Here is a 23,325-nt window from a genome sequence, read left to right as displayed (position 1 = left end):
ATTCATGCCTTTTCCTTTTACAAAATCTAAGAAATTTTTTGGATACAAAGCTCAACTATTTCTATCATAATACATGTTTCAATCACCAACGAAATATTAGTCCCATAAAACTAATGAGACAACTCTACAGATTCAACCAAATTCAACATAACATTATAGGAGCATAAGCAATACCATAAGAAAGAATATGTTTCAATTTAAGAAAAAAAAGTTTTACAATGACAAATTATTGTCAATTAGATTTAAAAGAACATATATTTGGTGTTTTGGTGAGGCATCTACATATGCCACGACTTTTCATTGGACAAAGATCAACATGAAGCAACTTCTTCTTCTTGTATGCTTCTGTTATATCAATCTTATGATTTTATCAAAATATGAGCTATAAATTTAAGGGCGATCTTGATTCAAATTACATTTCACAAATCACACTATATATTAGAATCATATCCAATTGTATCTACAGATAGAATTCAACTATAAATACCAACGATTATTGTTGTATCAAAACACCAACCTGTGATTAATAATAATAAATAAATAAATAAAACACAACAATTTGAAACAATGATTTGTAACTGATTCTTGTAGAAATTTAGAAGTATAATTAAACAATAAAAATTTAGTGAAGTCACTAATCAAACAATAAAAAAGGGAGTAGAAATTATTAGTTTACAGGCTTATCAAAATATAAACTAAAATGAGGAAGATGAAACAAAACCAACCAGATGATGTTTGAGTGTAAATCTATGGCCATGTTACTACATTTTATATGAGTTTTAATACTTTTTTGAAGTTAAATTAATCAATTAATAATTTTGTTGCAAATACAGAAATCGATTCAGTGACAAGAAGAGAACGATGTTAACAAGATATATGAAAGGTATTCACATAAAGCAAATTTCAAATCATTATTCTATTGAAATTTACAAAAAAGTAATAAGTAGGCTGATAGTCAAAATTAATTACCTAGATCAATACATTGAAGATATGATCAATGCATGTATAAGATGGAAAACGACACCAAACAGAGGTTGCATAAGGAAATCAATAAATAAATCAGTCATAGTTAAACCAAGATGGTTAATCAATGAAGACTAATGTAACGGACGTGTTCTGGAAAATAATATGATACTTGAGTGTGTATAAGAATTATGGTAGAGTCGGTTTAATTCCGGTGGATTTTCTAAACTAGTCGATTTGTTTAATTGAATCAAAGGAGATTTAATTAATATCGGTTTAGATAAATCCTGGTTTAATCATAATTGAACCAAAAACCCTAGTTTTATAAAGAACGTTTCTTCTCTCTTTTTTTTTGTCGCTGTTGTTTCTGAGAGTTGAGTTGAGAAAAGGAGAAGGAGAAGTTCACTTGTGAGAAGTAGAGTGTTAGCTTTGCTTTGGTGTTTAAAGCAAAAGAAGCAAATTCGTCACGTCTTGGTAGAATAGAGTTCGGACGTATCAAATCTTATCGAAAGCTAACGAAATTTGGTGGGTTTTTTCCTAAGGCGTGTACGTTGATTCTCCTTTTTACAAAAGTGAATTCGGATTAATACTCAGTGAGTTATATGCAGTTTTGTGAGACGCTTCTTCTCTGTTGCGAATTGGGATCAGCGGACCATGAGCTTATCTAAGCTATTGGGATTGAGTGACTTGTTTGTGATTATTTGTAGGTGAATTGGAAGTGTTATTGGATGTTTAGCTTGCTGGATGGTTTGTTTATGTTATATATGTGGGTGTTATCTCATAGCTTGTGTGTATAGCTCGTAGATGGGAGGATCGCTCTCACTGAGTATTTGTGATAATACTCACGCATCTCATTGTGTTTGTGGTGCAGGTAAATTGTGATCCGTGGAATCATGGCGAGGAGAGGAAGGTGATCTAGGGTCTCGGTTGTTATGTTTATGAATATGTTAATTGTTGTTGGAACCTGCTTTAGAGGCATGCTAGGTTGCTGGTGTAAATTGTGGTTATTGAATGATTGGTTAATTAATATTATGATTAATTAATGTTGGTTTAATATGTTTCCGTTGTGCATGATGATTTATTGTTGGGTTAATTCGGTTAGGTTAATTAGTAGGTATGGGACTATTAATTAATGAATTAAAAAAAACGGGTCGGGTCTTTTCAACTAATAAATCGAAAAAAGAATTTACAGATTTTTTAAATCTCGGAGGTGTGAAACAATACTCAGAGAAACAATACTCAGAGAAACAAACTTTATTTTCAAGGTCCATATAAATCTATGTATACAAACAAAGAGGTGTGAAAAAATAACAGGTGCCAAAATTTTAAGCTAGGGGTACGACGAATAAACACAATTGTTGGGTATAAGACTTTGCAACTTTTGGGATCATTAACAAATATAACCAGTTAGATGACATTACGGGAACAATCTCATCCATTAAATTAAAACGATGATCTCAGGAATCATATAAAATGGGTTTGAGCAACTAATTCACGAAAAGGTAATAACAATTAATACCTTTAGATAATAATGGCTAAGCAAATTTAAAGTCAAATAGGATTGGAAAACAAAAATTTGAAGAAACAATTGTTTCAGGAAAATAAATTTGTAAATAAAATAAAACAAAACAATCAAGCTGTAGAATATTTATATATGGAATGAAAGGGTGTGATTGTGAAACATTGCATAGATTATCTTTTTAAAAAGGCACAATTAAAAGACATGTCCTTTTAAAAAGACACATTTTTTGCTTTTATATATACTGAGATTAAACAATAACGCAGCTAGATTGTTTTTTACTGTTGTAAGTTCAAGTATTGTCCTCCTAGGTATTCGTTAAAGAGCTTTCCTTTATGTTCTTGAGATGTGTTGAAGCATCAGTTCGTAGAGAGCGAATCCACCATGATGGCAACCTGGCATTCTAGATGTCATCATCTTCAGCTCATCCTGATCGATTATTTTAAAGCAAACCGACATTTATTTGTGATGGGATCATAACTAGAGAGTAAAACATGCACTTGATGGTTTTTCATCCTCGATGGATTAGAGTACTCACCAATGAGACTGTGTGGAGCTGTGTTGATTCAAACCCATCTGCAGCGCCAGAGTATAATTTTGGAAGGTCATCTGAATGATGACTACACTTGAGGTAGAAAAACATAGCTGGTCTTACATTCAACTCTCTACGAGATATACCGATGAAGAGAGGCTGGCTCTGTAGTTGTATAAAAGAAACCCCTATCAGATACCACTCAGGGTGCCTAAGTGAGAGACCAAACGAAATCCTTAAGAAATCCTTCTGGCTTACAAGTGATGATGCTGGTATTCCAGTTTCTTCGACAACTTCACAGATAATGCTGTTAAACATTTCTTGAGTTACCTTCTTGTTTAAAAGCTCGCTGGTTTAATCATCTACTTCAGGCTGATGATAATCAATACCTACTGCTGTTGGCTACAATGTTAAAATCAAACTACCAAAGAGTTAGAAACAGAGACAATATGATAATGCTTTATGTAAAAAGAAGATGCTTCATGTGAATACCTCTGGATGGCCCCCAGGGAATACATAATGTCCTGGAAATTCCCCGACATTATTACTCCGGCGTAACACGATAACCTTCTTGTCAGAAGTTTCGATAACTGCTCCAGTACCCAAAGGACTAGAGGTATGTCGACATCTTATTGAGTCATCTGCGAGAGAACAAAACCATAACGATAAGAAACCTGATCAAACCACCTGGAAGCTCTACAAATTCCCAAGCACAAAACTAGAGGCAATGGTAACAAAATCTCTCAAAGTGAGAAATTATGCGGATATACCTTCTAATGTAACAACAAACTTCTCCCACAAAGAGCTCAAATTTGTTCCTACAAAAGTCCTTGGAAACCATGGACATGGTTAGTAATAGTTCTCTCCATAAAGACAATGTACTACCAGAAATCAAATCCTATGCAAACACTGAAGAAGAAAGATAAATGAGAAACCTGTAATCTGTCAGGCCAAGACGAAGACAAACGTGTGGCACTTCATTGGTACCACCCTCATCATCTAGACAATATGATCCATACTGTAAAGTTTCAACTATGATTAAGCTACTTAAAAAAAAAACTCACATTTATGTGGAAACTTAAAGACATCATAATGAAGTAGCTGCTTTGATTAGTAACTAAGAACAGAACAACTTCAAAGATCATACCCTGAATTTTTGGCCATTGAACAATGATGAATTGCACTGTGTTCTCTTCTCCCAAGCCTAAATTGTCAAAAGTCATCAAACCTCAACGCGGATCAAAATCGAAACCATTCAAATTACGCCATGAACAAAAAGGTATGATCTAAACCAGAGTAGTGACTAAGAAATTGCAAATTGAGATTTCAAACATTTTGATCAAAGCATTATTAAATTACGTTTCTAGTATCAGAAACCAACAAAAGTTCTAGTAAAGATACTCCATTTCGGGTTCTCACCTGAGCAATAGAATCCTCCAGATCAGGATCGGAATGAGGAACACGATCATGCGATTTTGAGAAATCCACCGAGACCTTTAAGCATTGAAATAGCAAAATCTTATGATAACGGATACGAAACCAATGTGTCTAAGTCCGATTAACAGAGGAAAAAGGTGAGATAAGAGAAAATTACCTGAGACGGAGAGAGCCCAGAAGGACATGAGAGAAGAATCTGGTATCGTGAACCTTCAGGATTCATCTCGTCTAACTAGTTTCGCCATGGAAGAAGAAGCTCGAACACAGAAAGAGAAGCAAAGGAGAAAGAAGAAAGAAACCATTAATGGGCCATACGTAAATGGGCCGAAAAAAAGAAACCACTAATCCAAAGAATTGAACTAATGGGTCGAAGCGTAATCCATTTTTCCTTTTTAGTCAACTCTTTTCTCTCCTTTATATTTTAGTTAAACAAATATATGAACTTACCAAAATGATGTTAGTCAAAAACTTATACAACATCTAATACAATACCTAACTCTTTACTATTTATTCATAGAGACAAGATGAAAAATCTCAAACTCCCACAAGTGAAACCAATTCTCTTTTTTGGTACTTGTCTCAGACAAATGGAACTAAAACAAACCAAAGTGATGATGTTCTCGTTAGTCCTAATCTTGGCATTGATTAGCCGACCATCAGAAGCAGCAGCTCCACTGCATAATTATTGCTTGACAAGATGGATAGACGCTGTGCCGGGATGTTACGCTAGGTTGAGGTTCTATGTAGGCACCAAAGACATTAGATGGTTAAATGCATCGTGTTGCAAAGCAGTACACGCAACACTTCCTGGATTTTGCACTTTGAAAATCAAACCTGGCGTAATTGTACAAATGACTGTCTTGCGATGGGCCTGTAAAGATGTTCCTTCAGCTCCAGGCCCATATGTATAACTTTTGTGTATCTTTTGAACTTTGATGATGATGATATAAAATTTTATACTCTTTTTTTTCTTTTGTAAACTCTATAGTTTGATCCGGTCAGCCCCAGTAGAAACGTACCGAAGTGCTTCAGAGTGGACTATTCCCCAAAGGGCCACCACACTGTCTATCCCAAGTTTGGAATGCTTTCCGACTAATGCCAGGGGTAGTCAGGCCGTCTGCATTTCTGAGTACCAGGTAAATCAACTGGGCCTTGGCCCAATTGACAGACTTCCCACACAACAATGATTTTTGTTTCCAGGGTAGATCGAACATGGGTTATGGGTTAGTTCCTTCCAAAATTTCCCCAATTCTCCCTTTACCACTGGACCACGGCTGTGTGTGGGCAAAATTTTATACTTTCTTATAATTTTTTGCGTTGTCATTTGCTCTTTATTTAAAATCTCATCATGTTCATCTTATTCTTTTTGGCGATAAAATCTGTAATTTATTGGAATATGTTGGAATAATTTATTCAACCTTTCAACATTTTAATTTATGCCATCCATTTGCATACTGAGAAAATTAAATCTGAAAATTTCGTTGAAACATGTCTATATTTTCATTAAAATAAAAACTTAAATTTATTTTGCTAAAAATACATAGAAGGGAAAAGAAATTCTAAAATAAAATAATATGTAATCAAATTATGTTGAGCTATATATATGTTGGACTAGAGATGTGCATCGAATATTTGTTTGGTAGAAAAGCGAATACAATCCACTTTGCAAAGTTAATTAAAACCACAACTTTGTGATTATGCACAGCTAATCACGTAGGGTAAGAGTAGTAATCAAATTACTCCACTACAACACCAACCTCATGCAAAAATAAAGAAAATAAATTTTACAAAAAAAAATTAATCATCCCAAAAAAATAAAAAATGTCCAAACTGCTTAATCAATGTCTCCCAAATTTATTTTGACGAAACACTCCCTGAGTCTTTGGTCACAAAGTAAAGACCCGAGATATAATTTCCCAAATCATCAGGGGTATATCTGGCAATAGACTCACTAAACATCTCATTATCCTTAAACAACTCAACCTGGTCATAAAGCTCAGCGTAAACCGGGATAACCTTCCGTGACAACCGCCGTTTACTGGTTTCTTGGATGATTCTTTCTCAATGGCCTATTCGAAATCCGAAATCATCGATCTAACGGCTTCACTAAGCTTAGTGAGCGATCTCATGACCTGAGATTTGACGACAGAGAGTTTGAATCGAAGGTAAAGATCGATTCGATGTCGGTAGATAGATTGGTTAGGGCTTCGTACATATCAAGCACGCAAAACATTTTCTTTGAGGTTAGTTTCTTGAGTTTCCTACATTTTCAGGGAAAACGAGCGAGTTCAAAGCTCCTTCTTGAACAATCTCCGTGAAAGAGGACTCGGCGACGGAGGAGTTAGAGAAAACGTGTTTAGCAAGGATCTTTTCGCCGTAAAACAGAGACCTAACCGCTAATTTCACTCCTTGGAGCCATGATTTGAGCTTTGCTTCAAGAATCTCCTAGTGCAGTTTTTGTACCTGATGTAGAGTTAACTTCTCCACTCCCAAACTGAGTAGCGTCTCGTCCACGATAGATTTACGTACGGATTTGTAAACCCTAACGCATTCGTTGGCGTGTCCTGTAGAGATCATACACTCAGCGATCATTTTCAGATCATCCATGGCGTTAGGATCTCCACCAAAGACAGTACTCGGAGTAGAAACGCTGAATCTTGATGAGTTCCAAGAAACGTAACGAAACACATTCAGGATCTATCTCTATTCTCCTCTAACACACGGCAGAACTATGATTCTAGAAGCTTCATCGCCGTCTTCATCATGTTTTGTGCACGGTTAAGATTCTCTGACTCCGGTGTTATAACGGAGACTAGTCGGTGCATTGAGTTATGCTAGTTTTTTACGGCTCGTATGAACTGCTCTGCTTCTTTCTTAATCAGTGAAGACACTTTTGTTGATATAACCGAAGAAGATAAAGTGAGAGGATGGTTACAAAAGATGTATATAGACAAAACTAAGATCAGGATATATTATAAATGAAATGGGTACGTTACTATATACAAGTGGAATGATGGGTTTCTTCATTATTGAGTAAGATTCGGTATTACAAACAAAATTGAGTAGACTTCCATGTTTTCACTTTTAACATGTCTTTTACAACATACGAGACAAATTACAATATAGATTTTAACATTATTGAATTTAAAAGGTAAATATGTTCTTTTTAAATCATACCAAGCTAGTCATCTTTGCGTGTATCGTTTGTAATGAACATTTTTGACAAAAAGAATTAGTGGAGTTTTGTTGTAAGCTCAAGCTCACCGAGTAGTACTTGTGATCTTGAATTGTGGTCATTAGAAGGAACTCGTAATTTCTATGTTCTTGCAATTGGAGTAATTCCGCAAATTGTGAGGTACAAAGAAATTATCAAATATTGTGTTTGATATTCAAGTAGAAATTGCAACTAAAAATTGACTGTAGAAATAAAAAAACTTTAATAAAATTAAATTTTAACCACATGGTCCCGGACATGAGCTGCTGGATTGAGTCACGGAGTTACCCCTCCGATCTATGGATATTGGAAATTGAAAGTTGTCAACTAAAACTCTTGGTTCATCACGTTCAAGGTTCACCAAGATCAGTAGTCGACAGTTCATTTTATAATTATACTGCATTCAATTGATCGTAAAATTTGGTCTTTCTACACTTAAAAAGGTTTAACATAGCATAATTTTGAATATATAAATGTAGAATAGTCCGTTTACAAAAAAAAAAAAAAATGTAGAATAGTCATTTTCATCGTGAAAGGTTAAGGAAAACCTTAATATAGAATCATATAATGTGTATTGTGTAATATAACCATTAACCAATCATATAATTCGTATTTTGTATATTAATACCACAGTTTTATAATGTTGTTGTACCTACGAGATTATCATCTGGTTATGTTGGACATTTGTAGGACGGCTCTCGATTGTTCCGACGTCGCTTCATTATTGATCAAAGAGGATCAGTCTGTTAGCTTTCTTTCATTTGCATATAACATGCAGGTCCACAAATTTTCTTTAGTTTTCTTTAAAAGGTTCAAAATCGATAACAGGAAGAAAAGAAAATACTAAATGATTGAACTTATTGACTCTTTTTTTTTTGGGTTAACGACACATTTTAAAAACATTGCTTAAAAAAAAAAACGATCCCCTATAAATATTCAGCTTTTCCATTCTCCTAAATTTATGAAAAAATGTCGAAATTGTCTTTCCTCTTCATTTCTCTCTCTCTCTCTTGGTTTTCAATGTCTTCTGCTCAGGGAATGACCAAGGAAAAAAAGAGGTAGCACAACTGTTCGTTATATATTTTGCTTTTTGTTTATGTTACATACGAGTTATATAAGATTATGATGATGTTCCAGGTCTATATAATATACATGGGTGCATTCCCACATCTCGTTGACTACACGAGTGTCCTTCGAGAAATGTATGGTAATTAATATTTTTTTCTACATATATTCATATTTTGGTTTTAGTGATAAGCTAAAAGGCCTTTAAATAATTGATCTCACTCGAAAACTTAATATATATATTTTGTAGCTCTGTTGAGAATCGTTTCGTGAGGAGCTACAAAAGGAGTTTCACGGGTTTTGCGGCTTGGCTTACTGAGTCTGAAAGGAAAAAAATTGCATGTACGACCTTAACATCGTATATTTATTGAAAATACTACATTAATGATTAATAAACTACTATAAATATGGTTAATTACTACTAGTAGTACTTTTTATCAACTTTGATAAAATTAAAAATAAAATCATAAGAGTACTTATTGGGATTATTATGCAATGTATTAAACTATTATACAGTACTTAACTTAACATTCTGTATGTTTTAATAACTTATCGTATAATCTATCTTAACATTTTTGAAGTACATTTTGTACTAAAATCTATTTTGGCTTATAACCTTTTATTTTGTAATATTTACAAAATCAAACCCTTGCCATTTGAATAAATAACAAAACTTAAAAGTAAATTTTGTAATTAAATCATAAGCAAATCGCAAAATTGGAAACAAATATTTCTTACATCAAAAAATTTCCTAAAATCTCTCTCTAATAAACTGAATATATGTTCAATATATTTATATACTCTTATTTGTTTTAAATTTATATTATTACATAAAATATATTTATAATAAAAATACAAATTTTTTTCCACACATTTTGCAATTTAAAATTTTGAAAATGGACGTATTTAACTCAATCAATAAAGGAAAAATATATGTACAACGTATACATAAGATATGAAATTTTAGATAATAGTTCAAAACCTTTATAAATAAGACTAATATGTTTACAACTACAAATGAGCATGAACTTTGGTTTCTCAAGTATCCAAATTAAAAAATTTATTAGTTTAATCCGGTTCTTTATTTAAGAAAAATAAAATTTTAAAAAAGTTTCAGAATATTATAAATTTTAACTTTTTAACAAGTTTAAAATATGATAAATATTAAAACTTTAATAAGCTGAAAATTATGATATTTTATTTAAGTTTTATAAAATATTAAAATAATGAAAATATTTAAATTCTACAAAAACTAATAGTATTATTAATATTTTAGTTATACAAATATTTAAAATATAATAATATTGTACATAAATATGATTGAACGGCTTTGAATTTACATAAATATGATATATTTTTCTGCGGGTTGTCTATATTTAAAATATTTTACGGGTTAAGTTAAAATATATTTTTTTATTTACAACAAAATCGTCTCGTGATATACCGTCTGTTTACCACATATATTTATGAATCTACTTATAATACAAATTCATGAAATTATATTAAATTAAATGAAATAAACATATATAAAACTAAACTATATAAACCAAATACGAAAATGATCAACCAAAGAAATATATTAAACTATGGACCCGTGGTGTACCACGGGTTAAATCCTAGTAATTAGGTATGGATGGAGTGGTGTCGGTGTTTCCTAAATGATACATCAGCTCGAAACGACATCTTCATGGAACTTTCTTGGTCTCAAGGAAGGCCAAAGCGTGCACTCAAACTCAAGCACCGAGAGCGAGAGCAATATCATCATTGGAGTGATCAACACTGGTATCTCTGGCCAGAATCGGAAAGCTTTAGCGACAAAGGCTTTTCTCCTCCTCCTCCTAACAAATGGAGAGGTGCTTGTGAAGGAGGCAAAAACTTCTCTTGCAAAAAGTATGAATCCACTCAAAATTTATCAAACGAGCGACAAACTTGAATTACATAAAGATGTCAATTTCATATAATGTGAATCATATGTTTATTGTGCACAGCAAGCTTATTGGAGCACGGTACTATGGAATGGAGTCAGCTAGGGACAATGATGGCCATGGGTCACATACAGCATCCATTGCTGCTAGTAATACGAACCGTGCGTTTGTCACCAAAGTTGTCCTCGGAGATGGCAAGACAAGACAGTTTTCGTGAGTACCAAGAAACTCATTTTTTTTTAAGTCAACCATCATCATACATACTTTTACTTTATTATAACATTAATGTTTGTTGCAAAACAGGGAAAATCAGTAAATTCGTTTGAACTTAATGGAACAAAGTACCCTCTGGTGTATGGAGGATCAGCTTCAAATAGGTGCGATGTGGAAACCGCCAGGTAACTTCCATCACAAGACAATCTTCATATTTTATTTTGCTCTTCATATTGTGGATTTAAATGGGTTTTTGTGATTTTAGGTATTGCACACCAGGTTGTCTAGACACTAAGCGTGTCAGAGGAAAAATCTTGTTATGCGATTCCTCTCAAAATTTGGATGAAGTTCAATCAGTGGGTGCCGTCGCTGCCATTGTTAAGAGAAGCCAAGCAGATTACGCCTCGATCTTCTCGTTTTCAGTCTCTGTTCTGTCGGAAGAGGACCAGAGCCGTAGCTAACAATTTTAGGGCTACAAGCAAAAAAGGAAAAAAGGCCAAAAAAAATAAAATATAAGCATAATTGTAGGTATGTAGAGTTGAACCTACGACCTGTAGAACTTGAACAAACTACTTAACCGATAGAGCTATAACAATATTTTTGTAAACTAAGGGCCGAAATATTAATGAATATAACAGGGCCGCAAGCTCATGGTTCACTAGCTTGTGGCTTGGGCCGGCTCTGAAGAGCACTATAGTTATGTCCTCTCCTACATGAAATTGACAAAGTAAATGGCTTCTCTCTGTTTTATTATAATTTAATCATTACAATTACCCATCTCAAAGCTCCATTTGTTTTGCTCAGAAACGCCAAAGCTGCCGTTCTGAAAAGTGAGACGATTTTTAACCAGACAGCTCCTATCACAGCGTCCTACTCTTCTCGAGGTCCCAACACCATCGTTCCTGATATCTTGAAGGTACATATAGAACCATAGAAGATCAATTTACTTGTATCGATCGGTCTCTCTGGTGTCTAACTGAATGTGAATTTGAATTGCAGCCGGATATAACAGCACCTGGATCAGAGATCCTTGCTGCTTATTCTCCTAACCGTCCACTGAGCCAATCAGACGCAAGACATGTTAAGTATTCTATAATAAGTGGAACTTCAATGTCTTGTCCGCACATTTCTGGTGTCGCCGCCTTCCTAAAGACGTTTCATCCACGCTGGTCTGCTTCCATGATCCAATCAGCCATCATGACGACGGGTATGCAAAATAACGTCCAGTCTTGTCATTTTATTTTGGTAGCATAATAACGTTCTTGTGATGCAAGAAAGGTTTTAATCATACTCTGTTTTTGTTTTTTTTGGGTCTCTTTCAGCTCAGCCAATGAAAGCATCTACATCTCCCTCCGACGATATGGCCGAGTTTGCTTATGGAGCTGGCCATGTCAGTCCGATAGCTGCAGTTCACCCAGGACTTGTCTATGAACTTACCAAATCCGACCATATCACCTTCCTTTGCGGCTTGAACTACACGGGAAAGATATTAAGACTCATTTCGGGTGAAACACAGCAGTTGCAGTGAAGGACAGAGCCAATCATTAGCAAGAAACCTCAACTACCCTTCCATGACGGCTAAAGTCGCGGCAACAGAACCGTTCAACCTGACTTTCCGTAGAACCGTAACAAACGTCGGTAAGGCAAACTCGAATTACAAAGCCAAGGTACTCGGATCAGAACTCACTATCCGGGTCATTCCAGATGTCTTGTCCATGAAATCTATGTACAATAAGAGGTCTTTCACGGTTGTGGTTTCAGGCAAAGGTCCCCAAGCCGACAAAGTTGCCTCAGCACATTTGATATGGTCGGATGGAAGCCATTCTGTGAAAAGCCCTATTGTTATTTATGCTACGAAATAATGTGTCAGAATTAGTTCATGTCTCTATAAAATTATGATGTTTAATTTCTGGTTCCTCACCATCTCCTAAAAACTAAATAACAGAGGATTCTCTTTGGCTACAGAACTTGATATATCGAATCTGAAACTCAATCTATTAAACACGAGATTCTACAAACCATAAGGGTTCATAAATAAATGTGTAGTACCCTTCTTTCTATAATACAAAGACAGAAAGACTGCATGATGTCAGGAAAAAAATAAAAAACCGCGTGGAGCACAAGAAACAGTCATAGAACAGTTACAGAAATTATAGTATAAATGAACAACATATATAGAAAACAGTCAAAATACAAAAATAATATAATTTTGATGATCAAAAAAAAAAAGGAAAAAAAAAACCGTAGGGCAGTAAATGATTTCTTTCTTTTTCTTAAATGATTTTTTTTTTGTTATATGCTTTTAATTATATGTAAACACATAAGGTTGTAGTTTAGATACGAGAACCAAAAATTAAGGAAATCAAATCAAATATTATATAATGTTTTGATCAATCATAATTAAGGTAGATCGTTAACGTGATCAACATAGCTATGAAAGAATTGATTTCTTTCTTTACTCAAACGATTTTCAATGATGGCTAAATGATTTTGAATATGAAAAAAAAAAATTTAGGAAAGCAAATCAATAATTCATTTTCGTGATTAAGGAATATTAAAATTATAATTTGTTTCCATGTATAAAAACATAACAATTGGATCTATATATATAACCTAAGAATATCATCAAGAAAAAAAACGTAGAGATGTCTCCTTATCCTCCATGTTTGGTTACCGCTTGCGAAGATCCAGAGTGTTGTGCTAATGGTAATTTACTCATATTTATATTCTCATTTTCATTTTTTTTTAATACTATAATGTGACAATCAAATTAATATTTTTTCTAGGAAAGAAGTGTAGATGGCCAGAACTGGTTGGAAAGAGTGGAGAAGTAGCGAAAATGACAATCGAAAGAGAGAATCCGAATGTGTTAGCTATCCTCCTTCACGCAGGAGATGGTCGGATTAGCGACTTTTGCTGCAACAAGGTCTTTGTGGTTTTAGATATCCACGGCCATGTTTCAACAATCCCTAAGATCGGTTGATCTTTTTTTTTCTTCTAAGAAAGTGTTACTTCTATACGTTTCACCATTATTGGGAATAATAATTTTCATCAATAACATATCACGCCATTTACTATATAGTTTCTTTTATAAAGCATATTACAATTGTTATATATGTATACTAGTCGGTTGTCCGCGCGTAAGTTTTATTATTTTGTTTATGAGTAATTGGTTCGTATTTTGTTTTGTACTTATTTTTTTACTATAGCATACTTTATTTTTTCTAATCTTCGCTTGTTTTTGTATAGAAAACCTATTGAGTTTTAGATTAATTAGTAGTTGATAAATTAAGTGTGTATAGTATAAGTCGATGTGTGTGTAAACGGAAGTGCGTTTGAGTATCATAGAGAAACATGTGTTATTAATTAGGGCTCCCACCAAATATAGATTTAAATGTTAATATTGTGGACCCTTTTAATACGTTGCCCTGAAAGTTGAAAATGATTTATGGGTTTCGGACATATTTTTGTATTTATTATTGGTTATATTATCCTTTTATATATTTTCATAATTTTTTTTTGTTTTACGTTTTTCTCTTTTTGGATTTGACGTAATTTATCTCTCGTTATGATTATTTTTATACTATTATATATTCGTTTCTGATTTTTTGGTTTATATATTTTTTGGAATTTTCATATGGAACAATTTTAAAATTTAACATATTTACCTTATATTTAGTTCATTTCATTTAATCTTGTTTTTTGTTTTAATTTTCAATTTTTATGAAATATTGTTAATTTTTTTTTATTTTGTTTATTAGTTTAACATATGTGCAGTATTGAAAAAATTAGTTAAATTCATATTGGAAATATTTTTTAAAAATTTCATTTTTATTGTCACCTTTCTTATACGTGTTTTTAAATGAGAATTCATGTTTCGTCTCAACCTATCTCATTTATGTTGGAGAATTTTGTGATACATAAATTAGATAAATTTATATTCTCAGTACTTTTTTTTTTCTCGCTAAATCCCATTATAATTTAGGTTTATATTGTGTAAATATAATCAAATTTTTTGTCATATTATTTTTAATTGAATATATATATATATTCATTATAAAACATCAGAATTTTTGAGAAATACCCTTTTGGTATACCCTTTTTAAAAATACCCATCTTTTCTATCCATTTTCAAAAATAACTTTTTCAAATATGAAAAATTATAAACTTTTATATGGTTAATAAGGTACATCGAGATCATCATTATTATTGGGAGACTAAATCCAAATATTTCTGGGAAATTTGCACAACTAACCTTTTTACGATACCATTTTCTACAAGTACCCTCTCTAGGTGTCCATTTTCAAAAATACCCTCTTCAATGTACAAAATGACTAAATTACCCTCATTTATTATAACACATGATTAAGAAAGGAATATTATTTCCAACAAAAAGAATATTCCTTCCGAAAAATTTCCCGTCAAATATTCGACAAAAATTTTCCCGCCAAAAAATTCCGACAAAAAATTTTTCCGCCAAAAAAAAATTTCCCGCCAAAAATTTCCCGCCAAAATTTTTCCACCTCTGAGTATTGTTTGTCTGAGTATTGTTTCACACCTCCGGGATTTAAAAGATCTGTATATTCTTTTTTCGATTTATTAGTTTTCATTGATTAACTATCTTGGTTTAACTATGACTGATTTATTTATTGATTTCCTTATTCAACCTCTGTTTGGTGTCGTTTTCCATCTTATACATGCATTGATTATATCTTCAATGTATTGATCTAGGTAATTAATTTTGACTATCAGCATACTTATTACTTTTTTGTAAATTTCAATAGAATAATGATTTGAAATTTGCTTTATGTGAATACCTTTCATATATCTTGTTAACATTGTTCTCTTCTTGTCACTGAATCGATTTCTGTATTTGCAACAAAATTATTGATTGATTAATTTAACTTCAAAAAAGTATACAACTCATATAAAATGTAGTAACATGGCCATAGATTTACACTCAAACATCATCTGGTTTGTTTTGTTTCATCTTCCTCATTTTAGTTTATATTTTGATAAGCCTTTAAACTTATAATTTCTACTCCCTTTTTTATTGTTTGATTAGTGACTTCACTAAATTTTTATTGTTTAATTATACTTCTAAATTTCTACAAGAATCAGTTACAAATCATTATTTCAAATTGTTGTGTTTTATTTATTTATTTATTATTATTAATCATAGGTTGGTGTTTTGATACAACAATATTCGTTGGTATTTATAGTTGAATTCTATCTGTAGATACAATTGGATATGATTCTAATATATACTGTGATTTGTGAAATGTGATTTGAAGCAAGATCGCCCTTAAATTTATAGCTCATATTTTGATAAAAGCATAAGATTGATATAACATAAGCATACATGAAGAAGAAGTTGCTTCATGTTGATCTTTGTCCAATGAAAAGTCGTGCCATATGTAGATGCCTCACCAAAACACCATATATATGTTCTTTTAAGTCTAATTGACAATAATTTGTCATTGTAAACCTTTTTTTTCTTAAATTGAAACATATTCTTTCTTATGGTATTGCTTATGTTCCTATAATATTATGTTGAATTTGGTTGAATCTGTAGAGTTGTCTCATTAGTTTTATGAGACTAATGTTTCGTTGGTGATTGAAACATGTATTATGCTAGAAATAGTTGAGCTTTGTATCCAAAAAATTTCTTAGATTTTGTAAAAGGAAAAGGCAGGAATCTTTGATATGCTTTTAAGGGCATTAGCTAGAAGTTCATTTCATAATTGCGTTGACAGCTTTGTTTTTTAAATAAAGCAAAAGAAGGGGCACGTTAACAGTAAAAAATGGCCATTCATAAATATTGAATTCTTTTGACTATCTAGGATAATCAGTATTAAAATGCAGCGATATCATTAGAAAAATATCATTTGAAGGATAAAGATAAAATTGTAAGAAAGTTTTCTCAGTCTCACAAATCTAATATATCATAATATAGAAAAGGTAAAGAAAATAAATTTGTAAATTAAATTAAAAAATATACAGTTAAAAAATTATAATCAATTTTCTACTCGAAAAAGTTATTTAACAATGTTAATTATTTTAAGTTTTCATTTCCCCGTGATGACAGCCCTAGGTAACTAGAATTGATATCATCTAGCAAACCACTTTTTTGTGATTATTGATATCATCGTTTTAATCTAACGAATGAGATTGTTTTGGTTTTCTCATCTAACGGTTTATATTTGTTAATGATCTCAAAAGTTGCAAGGTTTTATATCTAACAATTGTGTTTATTTGTTAGACCCCTAGCTTTCAATGTTCGCAACTAGTTATAATAAAATATTATATATTTTTACATAATTATTTGAAAATTTAAGAAAACATTAAATTTGTTCTTACAAACCAAACAAAGGAAAATCTAACCTCTACTTCTCTATCCAGTCGAACAAATATAGTTACAAAATATATAACATTCACATCGTTCAAATTATAATTTATTTTAATTGAATTTTTTAAACTAATATTTATATATTACTTATTGTTAATAACAGTTTACAAATTTTGAAACTACAACAGTTCAAAATTTGGAAACAAAGAAGAGTTATTTATGTTTAGACCAACTTTGTTAGATAATTCTTTCAGTTTGACATACTTTCTACTACTTTTCTATCATTTTTTACTTTCCTATCCACTATAAACTATACATCTCACCAAAATGCATCTATATCACCCAACAAAGCACGATCTACACGATTTGGGTAGAGAGACCAGAGCTTAGCTAAAAAAATATCCATATGCGTCGTCTCTTGCTTAAGTATCATCATCTCAATTTCTCTTTGCTTCCAAGCTCCTCCTTGTTTGACACCAATTCTCAAGCACAGATCTTCCCCACGGTTTTATTTCATCCTTTGAAATAATAGGCTTATTCTGCAAATTCGTTTGATTATTAAAAAGGAAAATACAGCTTTTGCACATTTTTGTTAATCCAGGAACATGATCTATATAGACACATAGATCTTGTTGAAAAATAAGACCGAAAAGAAGCTACCTCCTTCCGGTCTACCATCTCACTATTCTAGATTCTACCGAACAAAAATGATCTTGGAACAAGTGTAACACCCCGATCGCCATCTCTTTAGTGGGCCCCATGTTCACCACCAGCCCATGGGCCCACTTTTCTTAATGGGTCTCACGTCCTCTCACTAGGCCCATGAGCCCATTAACACCCGACGGCCGGTTAGTTACGTCCGGGAGGCTTAAAGACTTGTTTACCGACCCTACAAATCACCACATGATCTTTCCCTGTGTTTTGGCCTCACTCACACAGTTCCGACAACCACTTCCCGAAAAATTACGGGTGACCTTCCGGGAAGTGGTTGTCGGAACTATGTGAGTGAGGCCAAAATATAGGGAAAGATCATGTGGTGATTTGTAGGGTCGGTAAACAAGACTTTAAACCTCCCGGACGTAGCAAACCGGCCGTCGGATATTAATGGGCTCTTGTGACTAGTGAGAGAACGTGCGGCCCATTACGAGAGGTGGACCCATGGGCTGGTGGTGAACGTGGGGCCCATTAAGAGGTTGACGGTCGGGGAGTTACATGAAACCATATAACATGTTCTGGTCTCGGGTCTGAGGGGATGTATAGACTTCGGCCCAGAACCTCTTAGTTATTCGGAAAAAAAAAAGGTGAGAAAGAGAGAAACGAGCCTCTCTTTTGATTGCAGTGCAAATGAGCAAAAGGGAAACAAAGATGATGCGGACATCGATTATCTTGTCCAACCCGATGAACTAGATCAAATACCAGATCCTTTACCACACCCTGTACCAGTCGTCCCACTAGGTCCCATGACTCGTTCAAAGTCTAAACAACTTAGAAAGAGGTTCGATCTAGCTGTACAAGACATTGTAAGCTCACTAGAGCTGAACTACGTCAACTGGTCTGTACCACCTTTACTCCATCACGACGGATATGATCCCATCGCCGAGGAAGAGCTTGCTGAAGCATTCACCCAAGTGAGTCTTGAACATACCATTTCCCCAGGTATGAATTCTCTTTTGACAGGTGAAGAAACCTCTAGAATCCAAGAAAAGACAATGGAGTCACAAGAGACGAGCAAAACAAGCTTCACCTTCGAGAGTGATCGAGAGAGTGAAGATCGAGAACAAGACATCAAGGACTTGGAAGAGCTTCAAGAGACTGATCAAGCTACCCAAGAGAAACTCCAATAAACCATCTACTTCAAGAAACCAACAAACAAACATGCACCTGACAAGACCCATGAAGTAGATCAAGACGTAGTTCAGAGAACATCGATTGGGCCTAGATCGCATCCAGGTAAGTTCTATTCAGTATTTTCGATATTTGCAGGTCCACTAAGCCCCAACAACGGCTAGAATATGTGCCCTTTAAGTGAGTTTAAGTGTGCACAATTAGTTTCTTTATTTTGTCATTTTCTTTCCAAAAACAATGAGTTTTGTGTTTGATTTTTATTTGTTTCCTTTTGTATTTCTTTGCATTTATTTTTGGCCCTAGGGCTAGCTGATGGACTCTTATAAAGTCCCCCTGCAGCAGTTGTACGATTTTTCACCCTTGATTATCAATAAAGAACCGAACTTTCTTCACTTCTTCTCTTTAAGTGTTCTTAAGAGAATAAGCTTGTTCTTTGTCTTGTGTGTGTGATTCCACAAGTCTAAGATCGTGTACTGTATCAGAGACCAATCACATCTCTGTGGTGTACTTCAATCTGCCAGCACTTCCCCTTCATTCGAACCCACACGAGAGAAGCGACCGCCATCGTGTCAGATCTACATCAACGACCATCTTTCCTACACAAGAGAGAAGCGACCGCCATCTTGTGTAGCCATCATATCTATCCTGATACAAGCTCACCACCGAGTGGAGCAGCCTCAGCCCAGAGCTGAAGCTGAACCAGTTCAGGTTCGAAGGAACGCCCGTGAAGAGGAAAAAGACTCCCTTGACCCGGATGACGACGATGATCCACCACCAGATCCATTAAGGCGTCAACATCAGCGGAGAGAAGATCCCTTGATGAGGAATCGCGCTCGAGAGGTGGACACACGTGACCAGAACCGAGAATTTAAACTAACACCTCCTACTTTTGCAGGAAAATCAAATCCATAGGTTTACATGGATTGGGAGAAAAGGATGGAATACATATTCCAATGTTATGGATATGGAGAACTCCGAAAGGTAGCCTTCGCATCGGCACAACTCACCGACAACGCCTTATCTTGGTGGGATAGGACAGTGGCCGAGAGGAAGAGGCAAAGATTTGCTCCCATCAACAATTGGGAAGACATGAAGTACCTCTTGAGGTTGAGGTATGTTCCTGATCACTATCATAGAGACTTACAAAAACGTTTTAGAAAATTGTCTCAGGGAACAAGGACCGTGGACGAGTACTTTGAGGAGTTTGAGAAGCTCATGAACTCCTTGGAGTTAGAAGAATCCAGCGAGTCATTGATGGCTCAATTCATTGACGGGTTGCAAGAGCGTATAGCCCGAAAGGTGGAGACGTCCAACTATAGCAGCCTACATGAACTACTTCACAAGGCTGTACAAGTAGAGCAACAAATCAAGCGTAAGATGTCTTTGAGCAATCATACCAGAAGTAGTACACCTTGGAACGCAAGTAACAACAGAGGCATGGACAAAGGCAAAGCTATAGACAACAATTCTCGATTCAAGAATAAGTCTAGTGAAGTGCCTAAGATCACCAAGCCTAAACCAGGTAAGTTTCCTAGCACTAGTAAATCTCGTACCCGTGACATTACTTGTTTTAAATGTCAAGGTAGAGGACACATGCCGAGAGAGTGTCCGAACCAATGAGTGATGATTCTCACTCCTAGTGGAGACTACGAGTCTCAAAATGAGCAAGATGAGAACATGAATGATCTAGAGGAAGATGTGGAGTATCCTGATGTAGGAGAACTTCTTGTGATCCGACGTATGCTGAGCGTGTATATCAACCCCGAGGAGAAAGTTCAAAGAGAAAATATCTTTCACACTCGGTGCACAATCAATAACAAGGTATGTAATTTGGTTATTGATGGAGGTTCTTGCACTAATGTTGCTAGCAAGTATATAGTAGACAAGTTAGGTCTTCAAAAGAGAAAGCATCCGCGACCATACAAACTTAGGTGGCTGAACGATGATGCTGAGCTAAAGATCGCTGAACAAGTGACAGTATCATTCAGCGTTGGAAAGTACCAGGACCAAGTTATTTGTGATGTAGTTCCAATGAGAGCCGGACATCTTCTCCTTGGAAGATCATGCCAGTTCGATCGAGCTACTAATCATGATGGTCGCACAAACCAGTACTCTTTCACCCACAATGACCGTAAATTTAACCTTGCCCCTCTAAGTCCATCAGAAGTTCATGAGTTGCAAAAACACATGAACAAAGAGATTGAGGTAAGAACTTCTAGGCTTTACTTAAGTTCTAGTCAGATTTGTAAAACCATGAGTGCCCATGGCACCGTGCTACTAATGGTTTTCAAAGAATGTCTAAGTACATGTTTAGGTGAACTTGAACTACCTGCTGATGTACGAGCTGTACTAGATCAGTACATCGACGTTTTTCCAGAAGAGATTCCACCAGGACTACCCCCTATTCGTGGTATCGAACATCAGATCGATCTTGTACCAGGTTCTGCCCTACCTAACAAACCTGCTTACCGCATGAACCCGGAGGAGTCTAAGGAGCTAGAAAAGCAAGTGCGCGACTTGATGAACAAAGGGTACATCAGAGAGAGTCTAAGCCCGTGTGCTGTAACAGTTCTTTTGGTACCAAAGAAGGATGGTACGTGGAGGATGTGTGTGGACTGTAGAGCAATCAACAATATCACCATCAAGTACCGACATCATATTCCGAGGCTAGACGACATGTTAGAAGAACTAAGTGGAGCAATCATCTTCTCCAAAATTGACTTGCGAAGCGGCTATCACCAAGTTCAAATGAAAGAAGGCGACGAGTGGAAGACCGCCTTCAAGACCAAGCAAGGTCTCTACAAATGGCTCGTTATGCCATTCGGACTAACCAATGCACCAAGCACCTTCATGCGATTGATGAACCAGGTTCTAAGGTCATTTATTGGTAAATTTGTTGTTGTCTACTTTGATGACATACTTATTTATAGTAAATGCTATTTTGATCACACTAAGCACTTAGAGTTAATTCTGAAAACACTTCGGAAGGAAGGCCTTTATGCTAACCTAAAGAAGTGCTCATTTTGTACTGACAAGTGTGTGTTCTTAGGTTTTGTAGTGAGTAAAAATGGCCTACAGGTAGATGAAAAAAAGATCAAGGCGATCCGTGAATGGCCTACTCCAACATCCATTGGACATGTTTGCAGTTTTCATGGACTAGCAAACTTCTACAGGAGGTTTGTAGAGACTTCAGCATAGTGGCTGCACCAATGACTGCTGTAATCAAGAAAAATGTACCATTCTCATGGGGAGAAGCCCAAGAACAGTCATTCAACACACTGAAAGAGAGACTCACACAAGCACCAGTTTTAGCACTTCCAGATTTTGAAGTTATGTTTAAAGTGGAGTGTGATGCATCAGGTTTGGGAATTGGAGCTGTACTACATCAGAGGAAAAGACCAGTCGCGTTTTTCAGTGAAAAGTTAAGTGGAGCAGCATTGAACTACCCGACCTACGACAAAGAGCTTTATGCCTTAGTACGAGCACTTGAGACATGGCAACACTACTTGTTGTCCAAGGAGTTCATCATTCACACCGACCATGAAACTCTGAAGCATCTCAAGGGTCAGACTTCACTCAAGAGGAGACATGCAAAGTGGTTGGAGTTCATCGAGACGTTCCCATATGTGATCAAGTACAAAAAGGGAAAGGAGAACGTGGTAGCTGATGCTTTGTCGAGGAGACATGCCCTTATAGCTACAATGGAGGCTAAAGTAATGGGTTTTGAGCACATCAAGGAGTTGTACAAGGATGATCAAGAATTAGGAGAGTGCTACAAAGAGCATGGCAAAGGAGCTTATCAAGCATTCTACTTGCAAGATGGGTTCTTGTTCAAAGACAAGCGGTTGTGCATCCCTCAAGGTTCAATGCGATAGTTGATACTCACCGAAGCACATGGTGGAGGGTTGATGGGTCACTTTGGTGTTGACAAAACCTTGGCAATGGTCATGGATCATTTCTTTTGGCCCCATCTCAAGAAGGAAGTGGAGAGATTTTATTCTCGATGCATTGTTTGCCACAAGGCAAAATCCAGGTTACATCCTCATGGTCTGTATTTACTATTACCTATTCCTAACGCCACTTGGGTAGATATTTCTATGGACTTTGTCTTAGGATTGCCTAAAATTAGACACAAGGATTCAATCTTTGTCGTCGTGGACCGGTTCTCCAAGATGGCACACTTCATCCCATGTGACAAGACCAATGACGCTACTCAAACCGCGGATATATTCTTCAAGGAAGTGGTGCGCCTCCATAGTATCC

At 35.0% G+C, this 23,325-nt stretch overlaps 2 protein-coding genes and 2 pseudogenes across 2 annotated transcripts; 2 read left to right on the top strand and 2 right to left on the bottom strand.

Moving 5' to 3' along the window:
• Nucleotides 1-2,623: 2,623 nt before the first annotated feature.
• Nucleotides 2,624-4,692, bottom strand: LOC17891429 (nudix hydrolase 9). The gene is given in 10 exon segments (XM_023786549.1): nucleotides 2,624-2,831; nucleotides 2,834-2,911; nucleotides 3,021-3,179; nucleotides 3,273-3,416; nucleotides 3,507-3,655; nucleotides 3,785-3,843; nucleotides 3,950-4,032; nucleotides 4,162-4,218; nucleotides 4,434-4,508; nucleotides 4,609-4,692. Coding segments are annotated over 10 exon segments (912 nt in total). The 5' UTR covers nucleotides 4,675-4,692; the 3' UTR covers nucleotides 2,624-2,789.
• A 1,645-nt stretch (nucleotides 4,693-6,337) lies between these two features.
• LOC111831531 lies at nucleotides 6,338-7,640 on the bottom strand (annotated as a pseudogene).
• A 1,147-nt stretch (nucleotides 7,641-8,787) lies between these two features.
• On the top strand, nucleotides 8,788-12,730 carry LOC17893038 (annotated as a pseudogene).
• A 783-nt stretch (nucleotides 12,731-13,513) lies between these two features.
• Nucleotides 13,514-13,851, top strand: LOC17892699 (proteinase inhibitor). Its single transcript, XM_006299282.1, has 2 exons — nucleotides 13,514-13,574; nucleotides 13,655-13,851. Exons 1-2 carry the CDS (start codon nucleotides 13,514-13,516, stop codon nucleotides 13,849-13,851), a joined length of 258 nt encoding a protein of 85 aa, XP_006299344.1.
• The last annotated feature ends 9,474 nt before the right edge of the window (nucleotides 13,852-23,325 follow it).

The sequence above is a fragment of the Capsella rubella genome, unplaced genomic scaffold (genome assembly GCF_000375325.1).
Source record: "Capsella rubella cultivar Monte Gargano unplaced genomic scaffold, Caprub1_0 scaffold_3, whole genome shotgun sequence".
Taxonomy (NCBI): Eukaryota; Viridiplantae; Streptophyta; class Magnoliopsida; order Brassicales; family Brassicaceae; genus Capsella; species Capsella rubella.
Note: the sequence above shows the minus strand (reverse complement) of the source record. Positions and strands in the feature narration are given on the sequence as shown.